Source organism: Paroedura picta, chromosome 13 (genome assembly GCF_049243985.1).
Source record: "Paroedura picta isolate Pp20150507F chromosome 13, Ppicta_v3.0, whole genome shotgun sequence".
NCBI classification, from domain to species: domain Eukaryota; kingdom Metazoa; phylum Chordata; class Lepidosauria; order Squamata; family Gekkonidae; genus Paroedura; species Paroedura picta.
In genome coordinates this window covers 38,176,296-38,188,591 of record NC_135381.1, presented here as the reverse complement: position 1 = coordinate 38,188,591, position 12,296 = coordinate 38,176,296, and the positions used below count along the sequence as shown (strand labels likewise).

Sequence of the window (12,296 nt, the reverse complement as noted above, 5' to 3'; positions counted from 1 at the left end):
GGTTGCAGTGAGGGAGCAGTTATCGTGCATCTCCTCTTCAGGGTTCTGCAGGAGGCGGTTCTCACCCCTACTCTGTTTAACATCTGTATGTGTCCTCTGGCACATCTGGTCCAGAGTTAAGGGCTGGGTTGTTACCAATTGGCCACAGTGATTCATGCAACACTCACCTCCAGGTTGGACTTCTGTAACTTGCTCTATGCAGGCCTGCCCTTGTCCCTGACCTGGAAATTGCAGCTGTTGCAAAATGCAGCTGATAGGGACCTCACGGGTACATCTTGGAGGGCCCATATCCAGCCTGTGCTGAGGCTGCTGGTTGCTGGTTGCAGCCCGGATCAGTTTCAAGGTATTGATGTTAACCTTTAAGGCCATCATTAAAGAGGAACAGGCTTCCTCGGGAGGTGGTGGGTTCTCCTCTGGAAATTTTTAAGCAGAGGCTACATATCGGATAAAAATTCTTACTTAGGCAGATTGTGAGTGGGGGCAGGCAGGAAGGGATGTGCCAGTGCTTGTCTCTTGTGGCCCATGGAATTGCCAATTGACACTGTGGGATGGTAGGTGAATTCCCTCTAGGCCAGGCTGAATTCTGGAGATTTTTCGTCAAGGGATCACTTGAGCATGACACTGGGGTCACTGTGGGTGGGCAGGTAATTGTGAATTCCTGCATTCTGCAGGGGGTTGGACTGGACGACCCTTGATGTCCCTTCCAACTCTATGATTCTATGATTCTATCAGTGCCCACCTTTAGGCCTTAGCAAGTTAAAAGGTGAGCGGAAAAGAAACTAGAAAGAAAGATTGCTGCTTAATAAGGACTTCTGATTGTTCATTTGCCATATTCTAAAATGAGAAAGTAGTTGTGTCTTTGGTGGCGACAAACAATGGAGGGTTTGGAGCAGGGGTAGTCAAACTGCGGCCCTCCAGATGTCCATGGACTACAATTCTCACGAGCCCCTGCCAGCATTCGCTGGCATTCGCTGGCAGGGGCTTGTGGGAATTGTAGTCCATGGACATCTGGAGGGCCGCAGTTTGACTACCCCTGGTTTAGCGGAGGAGAAAAATAGATCACCGGTTTGCCCTTCACTTGTGTTTGGCCTCATTAGGAAGGCTGAGTAAAAGCTAGTCATTGATTGTGTGTGTTTGTGTCCAACTGTAGCCTGCAGGGTCTGCATTTTCACCCTACACCATCTGTGACCTAACCTTGCTGACTTCACAGAGGAGACTGGTGCTGGCCCATAGGTCTCTTAGCTTGGGCTAATACTAGCAAAGATCATCTTCTGAAAAGTGGAGGACACAGAGCTATGATTTCAGATCAGCAAATCTAAAACTTTGGGTGGTTCAGACCAGCAAATCCAAAGCTTTTGGTGGCTCGGTGGAGCAAAGCTCTTTCTGGGTCCTGCCAGAAACTTGATCTTAAAAGGAGAGCTGGAGCTCATGTCCTGCTTCTCATTCATCATGGAAGGCAAGTTGAGGGATTCCCATCACTCTTTCTGGACAGACTCAGACCAGCTTAGCTTCACAAAAGCTTTGTAATCCTCTCTTTCTCTCTTTTTAAAAAGCTTCTATTGAAAGTTTAATGGGGGAAAAGATAAAAACTATGCTATTAAAACGAAAAAAAGAAAAAAAATACAGATCTATAAAGGCTTCTTTTTCCCCCGTGACCAATATAAGTAAAATTTCAAACTTATCACTTACTTTGCAACTGTAACAGAAAAAAGCTTTCTCCCCCCCCATTCTCTCAATTCTTTCTTCCTTCGTCCAACTCACACATCATCAGCTCATTTTCTTCCTTTTTGTTCAAAAAGTCTATAAAGGTAGATATTGTCCTTTTGCAGTTCTCTGTTGGACCTTTTCCGGCCTTCACCTGGAAAAAGTAAATGGTGCAGAGGATATTCCAATAGGTAGAGGTGGAGGTGTTGTAGAGGTGAAGCACTGTTGTCACAGCTGACTTCTGCCCCCCCCCATGGCATTTTCATGGCAAGTGGTTGGCCAACGCTTGCCTATGTGTAGCAACCTCTTGACTTCCTTTGTGGTCTCTCATCCGACTGCTAACAAGTGCTAACCCTGCTTGGGTTCCATAATCTGATGTACTTGGACTAGCCTGGACCATTCAAGTGGGGGTATTCTGCTATAAAAATGGGATGATTTCAGGTGGAATGATGCATAGAGAGATGGACAGCTGAGCGGGTGGGGCCATAAATAGGTAGCTAGATGTTAACTTTAGCCCCAAGCAAAGGTAGTACAAAATAGTTTTCTTGAAGTAATAACAGATATACTTCTTGAGATAATAACCTAATACTTTAGTAGCTCTCCAGCTAAATGCACTTTTCAGAATGCCTTACACTCCAGAGCCAGTTTGGTGTAGTGGTTAGGAGTGCGGACTTCTAATCTGGCATGCCGGGTTCGATTCTGCGCTCCCCCACATGCATCCAGCTGGGTGATCTTGGGCTCGCCACGGCACTGATAAAACTGTTCTGACCGAGCAGTGATATCAGGGCTCTCTCAGCCTCACCCACCCCACAGGGTGTCTGTTGTGGGGAGAGGAATGGGAAGGTGACTGTAAGCTGCTTTGAGACTCCTTCGGGTAGGGAAAAGCGGCATATAAGAACCAACTCTTCTTCTTCTTCTTCTTCTTCTTCTTCTTCTTCTTCTTCTTCTTCTTCTTCTTCTTCTTCTTCTTCTTCTTCTTCTTCTTCTTCTTCTTCTTCTTCTTCTTCTTCTTTCCTCACAAGTATAACACCGTGCCAGAAAGCTGGATGTAAAAGACAAAGCTTTTTCTCTCTCTCTCTCCTCCTGGAGGTTGGCAACCATCAGTCATTACCTGCTTGGGTATACTCCCAGAAATATCTCTTGCATTTGTACAGTCTATATGTCTTCCAATGGAAGATATACCATACATAGGATAAAAAGGGAGCTGTCATTAGAGCATGTATTTATTTATTTACAGAAGTTACATACTGCCTTTCTGCCATAACAAGGGCCCATGGGAACAGGCCGCAAGCACCTACCCTTCACTGCACTTGATGTCTGGCCCTGAATGTCTGAATGTGAAAGCACCCCCTCTGAAGCAATGTCCATCCAGACACGTTGCACCTTGAGGCTCCTGCAGCGTTGTTGGCCAGGCAAGTGTGAACTGGTCACTGGCCATCCTCCTGAATCAGCATTTTGTCTCCATTGGAGACTCGATCTGCAATTGAAACAGTCTGAATCCCTTGGGAGGAACTAGAGATGGAGCCCGTGAGGAGTTCACACCTTCCCTGGGCTCCCCCTCATTGAACATGAGGATGATGGTGCCAGATGGCGGGTTTCATACCCTGGAAGAAACGACTCAGTGGTTTGGATGGTTCAGGATACAGGGCTCAGGGCTGAATCAGGGATGTGTTCTCAGCCCAGTGGGGAATCAGTCCATTGCACACCCACTGAACGTAATTGAGAGCATCCCTTGGAGCAGCCAGGCAGGCAGGCAGACAGCAGGGTACATTAACTGTTGCAGCCTCCGGAACACAAAAGGACACAGCAGAAGCAGCTAAAAGCCGGGCAGTGGCCAGCTGCAAACCTCCCCAGGCAGAGAAGGAGAGAGAGAGAGCTGCAACAGGCAAATGGAAAGACTGAGCCTTAGCAGGGAGGTTGTGAGGGGACCTTCGGCTTCCCTTCTCCTCACTCTTCCAGTAGCAGCTGCGTTCCAGGACTCTACGATGCTGGAGTCCCTTGAGGATTTCGACCTGGAGCAAGGTCAAGGGAATGAGTCTGCAGCCCACGCACCCTTCTTCTCCCTGGACTACCAGCATGTCCAGGTGCCCTTTGAGATAACCTTGTGGATCATGCTGGCTTCTCTGGCCAAAATAGGTATGCTCCAATCTTTGCTGCTCTGGACAGGGACCCTTTGAGCTGGGAAAGTGACTCCAGCAGGTGGGGCCATTTCTGATGGGTGGCTTGGGGCAACACACCTTTGGTTGGCAATGGCATGAGCTGATTTAATTCATCATCATGGCTTTTATGGATGTTGCCAACTATATTTTAGTTTTCAGATCTTGTTTGGAAGGTTGGGAGCCATGGCCACGTTCAGCATTTTCCACAGGTGGGTGGGCCAGTAAATGTTTTAAATGTATACCAACATTTGTGGAGAATAGGCTGATGATGATGATGATGATGATGATGATGATTTCATGGAATCATAGAGTTGGAAGGGACCTCCTGGGTCATCTTGTCCAACCCCCTGCACTGTGCAGGATACTCACAATCACCATTATTATTATCATAATCACCATTATTATTTCTAAAACGCTCTAAAAGCAAAGAACTGTACAATAAATAAAATTAAAGCCATGATGGCTAAATGGAACCCTCATGTTCTGAGGCAGTATACCACTAAACGTTGGAGACAATTCATGCCATGCTTCAAAGCTTTCTAAGAACATCTTTCTTCGCTGGAAGCGGGAAGTTGGGCTGGGATGGACCTTCAGTCTGACCGAGCAATGTCCTTCTTATGTCCTTATGGACTTTCTGGCAGGAAGTAGGATGGCTAGTCTAGTCTAAATCAATTATTCTGTCACATGAATGGCAGAATAGCCTCTCTTCTCTCCTTAGATGAGCCAGGCTTAACTTTGGGAGTTATTTTCAAATATGGCTGTATCCCTGTATTACGTGAATAAGTACGAACCACAATGGTAGACTAGTATTTCCTCTGCTGCTAATTTTGTGGTGCTTTTTGGGGGTGTGGGGGTGTGGGGGGGGGAGGTATACTACTATGGATCCATTGAGTTTCCAGTTCTGACTTGAGGGCATTGCCTGTAGAGGGTGGAATGAGGAGAGGGATTTCATCATGAATCTATGGTATACGATAGAGGTACTGAAGCTACTATTCCATCCATGGGTCTCTGTATGAGAGCCAGTTTGGTGTAGTGGTTAGGAGTGCGGACTTCTAATCTGGCATGCCAGGTTCGATTCTGTGCTCCCCCACATGCAGCCAGCTGGGTGACCTTGGGCTCGCCACGGCACTGATAAAACTGTTCTGACCGGGCAGTGATATCAGGGCTCTCTCAGCCTCACCCACCCTACAGGGTGTCTGTTGTGGGGAGAGGAATGGGAAGGCAACTGTAAGCTGCTTTGAGCCTCCTTCGGGTAGGGAAAAGCGGCATATAAGAACCAACTCTTCTTCTTCTTCTTCTTCTTCTTCTTCTTCTTCTTCTTCTTCTTCTTCTTCTTCTTCTTCTTCTTCTTCTTCTTCTTCTCCTTCTCCTTCTCCTTCTCCTTCTCCTTCTCCTTCTCCTTCTCCTTCTCCTTCTCCTTCTCCTTCTCCTTCTCCTTCTCCTTCTCCTTCTCCTTCTCCTTCTCCTTCTCCTTCTCCTTCTCCTTCTCCTTCTCCTTCTCCTTCTCCTTCTTCTTCTTCTTCTTCTTCTTCTTCTTCTTCTTCTTCTTCTTCTTCTTCTTCTTCTTCTATGTTGGTCAGTTGTAACTCCAGAACTCCAAGCCCCACTGGGAGGTTGGCCGCTCTAATTTGTTGTAACATGTTACAACAGATTTGTTTGAATTTGTCGAGGGCAGTGGTATACAACGTGTTTGAATCTTAAAGATCTTTGGAATCAACAGGCAGGTTATAATCTACAAAATAACAGTTTACATAGCATATTTTGTGAAACGCTCAACCCATTTGACACATCTTCCCCCGTAATCCTTGCAAAAAGCTGTCCCAGTAGGGTGCTGTTAGAGTGCTAAGGAAGGGCATTAAGGTTGCCAACTCTGGGCTGGAAAATTCCTGGGGATTTGAGGGTAAAGCCTGGAGGGTGGGGTTTGGGGGAGAAGAAGAAGAAGAAGAAGAGTTGGTTCTTATATGCCGCTTTTCCCTACCCAAAGGAGGCTCAAAGCGGCTTACAGTCGCTTTCCCATTCCTCTCCCCACAACAGACACCCTGTGGTGTGGGTGAGGCTGAGAGAGCCCTGATATTCCTGCTCGATCAGAACAGTTTTACCAGTGCCATGGCGAGCCCAAGGTCACCCAGCTGGCTGCATGTGGGGGAGGCGCAGAATCAAACCCAGCATGCCAGATTAGAAGTCCGCACTCCTAACCACTACACCAAACTGGGAGAAGAGGGACTTGAGCTGGCTTTAATGCCATACACTCCTCGCACTGAAATGACCATTTTCTTCCAGAGAACTGAGCTCTATATTCTGAAAATCAATTGTGGCTCCAGGAGATCTCCAGACCCCACCTGGAGATTGGCAACCCACAACATCCTAGGGGTTTTGCAAATATTGTATTTTGGTTTATAACTGCAAACAGTGCTAACATTGTGAAAGGAGCCATTCTTTTGCCACTGCTGAGAAAGTCAAATAGCCTATGACTCCTCCAGGAAAGTTAAAGGAAATCTAATTGTGGATTTCAAAACCAAGATGGTGTTTGTTCTGTGGGTTAAAGATAACGCAAGCAGATCCTAGTGGTCCCACAATGGGTTCAGAAGGCTCACTTGTTTCTGTGGCTCTCCAGTCACAGTACTGACCTAGCCAAGACTTGTTTAGGAATAGCAGCTGCATTTTCTTAAAATGGCAACCTCTACACCCCATCCTGTCCCTGAGCTGAGGGACGTCCATTCCCTATTCCACTCTTCTCAGAATGTTTCAGACTAACAACATTTTTAAAAGACATCCCAAGAGATACAAACAAAAAGGGGGCACAGCCTTAAAAAGATATGGGAACCAGGAAAAAAAGAGAATCCCAGATAAAAAGGGACACTTGGATACACACTTTTCTTGGATGCTTTAGGATGCTTAGGGCTGATCCTGCGTTGAGCAGGGGGTTGGACTAGATGGCCTGTATGGCCCCTTCCAACTCTATGATTCTATGATTCTAGATATTCTCAAGTGCTGGAATGACTTGTAGTCTGCTGCTCTGTCAATTGCTGTGGGCCCAGAGCAGTGTGCTTAAGAGTCATCTTCCCCCAACACCTTTCCCCTATCAAATGGCCTCATCATCCCAATGAGGTTGCAAAGAATTTGCTTATAAATTATTCAGATGTGCAAATTAGCTGCCCATCTTGGCCCGATGTACCAGGGGTGGTATTTAGAGGGTTGTATTGATATTTTCCACTCGTTTAAGGGTTGAGTGATCAGCATGTGTTTAAAATAGAATCTTTGATTATGAGCTCTTGAAAGCTTGCTGGAAACACGGACAATCAACGGAGATTTCTTTTTCTTTCTAAAACCTCTCAGTCCCTGAAAAGACAGTGCAGAGTTGACCCTATTGCTGTCAAGGTATTTAATGAGCATCTATGAAAATGTAGATCCTGGTAGCTTTTGAGACATCCAGTCCGAGATCCAAAGTTCTGGGGTTGCTTGTCAACCCAGAGATGTTTGGCATGCAGATAAAGGTAAAAAGGTAAAGGTATCCCCTGTGCAAGCACCGAGTCAAGTCTGACCCTTGGGGTGACACCCTCCAGCGTTTTCATGGCAGACTCAATACTGGGTGGTTTGCCAGTGCCTTCCCCAATCATTACCGTTTACCCCCCAGCAAGCTGGGTACTCATTTTACCAACCTCGGAAGGATGGAAGGCTGAGTCAACCTTGAGCCGGCTGCTGGGACTGAACTCCTAGCCTCATGGGCAGAGCTTTCAGACAACATTTCTGCTGCCTTACCACTCTGCACCACAAGAGGCTCAAGGCATGCAGATAAACTATAGCAAAAACTACACTTGCTTAGAATCTAAAATTTCATTTATTCGCTGGCAGGGGCTCCTGGGAATTGTAGTCCATGGACATCTGGAGGGCCGCAGTTTGACTACCCCTGCTTTAAAGTCTGCAGGCTCCCCCTTTCCACCCAAGTTGAGTGTCCTCAGCCTCCAGGCATGAACGGGGGGCATTCTGGAGGTTTAGAAGCTTCATCACCACGTTGTCGGAAGTATGAATCACTAATTATGTCCAGAGATAACAACGTTGCCTTTGGTCTTTGGCAGGTTTCCATCTATTTGAAAAACTATCCTCCGTTGTACCTGAGAGCTGCTTATTGATCTTTGTGGGCCTCATCATGGGAGGGATCATCTATGGTCTAAATGACAAGTCTCCTCCAGTCATGGACAGCGATATCTTCTTCCTCTACCTCTTGCCACCCATCGTCTTAGATGCGGGCTATTTCATGCCCAGTCGCCCTTTCTTTGAGAACATTGGGACAATCCTCTTGTATGCTGTGGTGGGGACCATGTGGAACGTCTTTGGGATCGGCTTTTCACTCTTTGGGATATGCCAAGTGGAAGCCTTCCAGCTGCGTGATATCTCCTTGCTCCATAATCTCTGGTTTAGTAGCTTGATTGCTGCCGTTGACCCTGTTGCTGTGCTGTCCGTGTTTGAAGAGATCCATGTCAACGAAAAGCTTCACATTCTGGTTTTCGGAGAATCTCTCCTCAACGATGCTGTAACTGTTGTAAGTATAGCTTGGAGGCTTGAATTTAGGATGCTGCTGAATCGAAAGTCTCAGGCAGAGAAAGACCTTTCCTAATTCTTATAGCTGCCCATGTTTTTAGTGTATTTATCATTATTTTTCTCCCTAAAGAAGAAGAGCAGTTCTTTGACAATCTGGTTTTCATCACTCAAAGGAGTACCAAAGTGGCAAACAAGAAGAAGAAGAGTTGGTTCTTATATGCTGCTTTTCCCTACCCGAAGGAGGGTCAAAGCGGCTTACAGTCGCCTTCCCATTCCTCTCCCCACAACACACACCCTGTGAGGTGGGTGAGGCTGAGAGAGCCCCGATATCACTGCTCGGTCAGAACAGTTTTATTAGTGCCATGGCGATCCCAAGGTCACCCAGCTGGTTGCATGTGGGGGAGCGCAGAATCGAACCCGGCATGCCAGATTAGAAGTCCGCACTCCTAACCACTACACCAAACAAGCACCTTTCCCCGCCTCTTCCCACTGTAGTGGGGAGGTGGGGCTGTGAGAGCTCTAACAGGAGAAAAGAGGTTATCACTAAGGGGTGAGACGTACAGCAGGAGTGACCCTCTGGCATAGTATGGTGAGCAGGGAATGTACTTTAACGGGGATTGCACAGAAATGACTTTTCTGGCTTTTTAACCACTCTAATTCTTGTTTGCCTTCTAGGTCCTGTACAAGCTGTTTCGCTCCTATGCTGAAATGCCATCAATCAAAATGGCGGATGTGTTTGCAGGAATTGGGAAATTTTTTGTGGTCGGGATAGGGGGCGTCTTGGTTGGCCTCCTCTTCGGCATGATAGCCGCCTTTACCACTCGCTTCACCAAGAATATCCTCGTGATCGAGCCCCTTTTCGTCTTCCTCTACAGCTACCTGTCTTACCTCACAGCAGAAATGCTCCACCTTTCGGGTATCGTGGCGTAAGTCGATTGGAGCTTAATGCTCAACAGAATAGGGCCTAAGCCAGGGGTAGTCAAACTGCGGCCCTCCAGATGTCCATGGACTACAATTCCCAGAAGCCCCTGCCAGCATTTGCTGGCAGGAGCTTCTGGGAATTGTAGTCCATGGACATCTGGAGGGCCGCAGTTTGACTACCCCTGGCCTAAGCCATGGACTGAGAAAGCAAACTGCTCTGTTGTTAATGTTATGAGGGAGATTTTTACTGAGGCAAAAAGAAAGTATGGAAGGTTTGAAAAATTAGGTAAAGCCCAAAAATGATCACATTCCTTGCCTTAGTATAATTAGGCATAAAGGAGAACATACATTTCTTCAAGCATGGTCATTATCACATAATAATCTAAGACAAAGAAAGACAAAGACTTGTTGCCTTTCCAAAGCTTGCTCATATTTTAGTTGTGACAAGTTTATGAATTAGTTGATATTTATTATTATTAGCAATTCCTGCCACCCAGCATTTCACGTTATTTCCCACCTGTAGCCTGGCAACCCTGCACCTCCATGGGATCTCAAGCCAGAGAGTCCCCCCTCCCAATTAGCCCTTTTCTCCAGAGCGACTGAACTTTGTTGCCTGGAGATGACCTGCCATTCCAGCAAATCCCTAGGCCTCAACTAGAGATTGACATGGTGCAACCTCTCTCGGGCACAGTGCCACAGAGTTGTCCTCTCCCAAGCAAGACCATTCACCTCCAGGATCCTGGAGATGAGTTGTCATGGCAGAGTCCCCCCTCAAAAACAGCCATTTTTCTCCGGGGAGCTGATCTCTATAGTCTGCAGATGACCTCCAATTCCAGGAGATTTCCAGGCTGTACCTGAAGGTTGGTGACCATGGGTCAGGAATGTTCCTTGAGGTTTTGAGGTAGGGCCTCAAGAGTCCAGGGGTAGGCAGGAGCTTCTTACATGGAGCCAGTCCTCAGGAAGGCCAATGTGCAGGTGAGCATCCTAGCACCCGTTGTTTCCCTGGGTGCAACGGGCTTAATCTCTAGTAATTTGAATATTTGTATTTTGAGGACATCTAACTTTTGGGGTCCATTTTAAAAAGCATCCTTTAATCACAGCTTCTTCCTGAAATGTTGAATTGTGACTATGATAATTGCACATATCCTCATTCCCTGATGTTTTGTGGCTGGCTCCGGCTCCTATGGCAACTGTGATTGTGATTTTCTGTACTTCCTCTGTGGCAGCCATTTTCTGATTGTGCCCTTAGCATGTTTCAGTGTTCCAAAGGGGCCTGCAGACTCAAAAAGGAGCTCCATAGTTCTTACAGTAGAGTTCCAGGGAAATCCTAGATCATCCCACAACTCTGTGACTCCACTTATGGCCATGCGGCCGTAAACGATGTTACAACACATCAAAATCACAAGACGTCATAGTCCCATTGTATACGGCACTGGTCAGACCACACCTGGAGTACTGTGTGCAGTTCTGGAGGCCTCACTTCAAGAAGGACATAGATAAAATTGAAAGGGTACAGAGGAGAGCGACGAGGATGATCTGGGGCCAAGGGACCAAGCCCTATGAAGATAGGTTGAGGGACTTGGGAATGTTCAGCCTGGAGAAAAGGAGTTTGAGAGGGGACATGATAGCCCTCTTTAAGTATTTGTCATTTGGAGGAGGGCAGGATGCTGTTCCCATTGGCTGCAGAGGAATGGACGCACAGTAATGGGTTTAAACTACAAGTACAACGATATAGGCTAGATATCAGGGGGAAAAAATTCACAGTCAGAGTAGTTCAGCAGTGGAATAGGCTGCCTAAGGAGGTGGTGAGCTCCCCCTCACTGGCAGTCTTCAAGCAAAGGTTGGATACACACTTTTCTTGGATGCTTTAGGATGCTTAGGGCTGATCCTGCGTTGAGCAGGGGGTTGGACTAGATGGCCTTGCTGGGCTTTTCTTTTCTTTTCTCAGAATCATTGCTTGTGCAATGGGCATGAAGCGTTACGTGGAGGCTAACATCTCTCTGAAATCCCACACAACCATTAAATACTTCATGAAGATGTGGAGCAGCGTCAGCGACACCCTCATCTTTATCTTCCTTGGCGTTTCCACCATCGGTGACAATCACGAATGGAGCTGGCCATATATTTGCTTCACAGTCCTCTTCTGCCTTCTTTGGAGAGCGCTAGGTATTGAGATCTCCTCTTTTGGGTGATGTGGGGGGGAAAAGTCATCCTCTAAGCTGAAAGCAGGCTGACCCATATGATGCAGAATCGAATTCTGTTAAATACAGAAGCCTTTATTGACAATTAAAAACAAAATATACAGAATCTAAGATGGCACAACAATATTTCTCCAATTCATTAGGATGCTTTAGGATGCTTTGGGCTGATCCTGCGTAGAGCAAGGGGTTGGACTAGATGGACTGTATGGCCCCTTCCAACTCTATGATTCTATGATTATGAACATAGAACTAATTCTAAAATCATTGCCTAAAAATGCTGCAACACAGAAGGCTTTTTTAGAAACAGAGCCATTGTGCTGCCTTGGCAGGATTATAAATTGTATATATATAGCAACTGCATGTATTAGATGTCAAGGGGAAATGTAAACAGTGCTTGCTCTTTAAGGAGGAGCCTAGTTTGGAGACCATGTTGTATGAAGAAAGGCTGGGGGAGCTTGGTCTGTTTAGCTTGGAGAGGAGGCGACTGAGAGGGGATCTGATAACCATCTTCAAGTATTTAAAAGGGTGCCATATGGAGGATGGAGCAGAGTTGTTCTCTCTTGCCCCGGAGGGACGGACCAAAACCAATGGGATGAAATTAATTCAAAAGAAATTCCGTCTAAACATCTGGAAGAAGTTCCTGCCAGTTAGAGCGGTTTCTCAGTGGAACAGGCTTCCTCGGGAGGTGGTGGGTTCTCCATCTTTGGAGATTTCTAAACAGAGGCTGGAGAGCCATCTGACAGAGAGGCTGATTCTGTGAAGGTTCAAGGGG

General features: G+C 46.7%; 1 protein-coding gene across 1 annotated transcript in view; it reads left to right on the top strand.

Moving 5' to 3' along the window:
• Nucleotides 1-3,459: 3,459 nt before the first annotated feature.
• The window catches only part of LOC143822478 (sodium/hydrogen exchanger 2-like), a 33,073-nt gene continuing 24,236 nt past the window's right edge, over nucleotides 3,460-12,296 (top strand). The window contains exons 1-4 of the mRNA XM_077307666.1: nucleotides 3,460-3,840; nucleotides 7,940-8,403; nucleotides 9,078-9,328; nucleotides 11,272-11,489. Of these exons, the coding sequence (XP_077163781.1) occupies nucleotides 3,594-3,840; nucleotides 7,940-8,403; nucleotides 9,078-9,328; nucleotides 11,272-11,489 (1,180 nt within the window). The 5' untranslated portion in view covers nucleotides 3,460-3,593. The remainder of the gene's footprint in view (nucleotides 3,841-7,939; nucleotides 8,404-9,077; nucleotides 9,329-11,271; nucleotides 11,490-12,296) is intronic.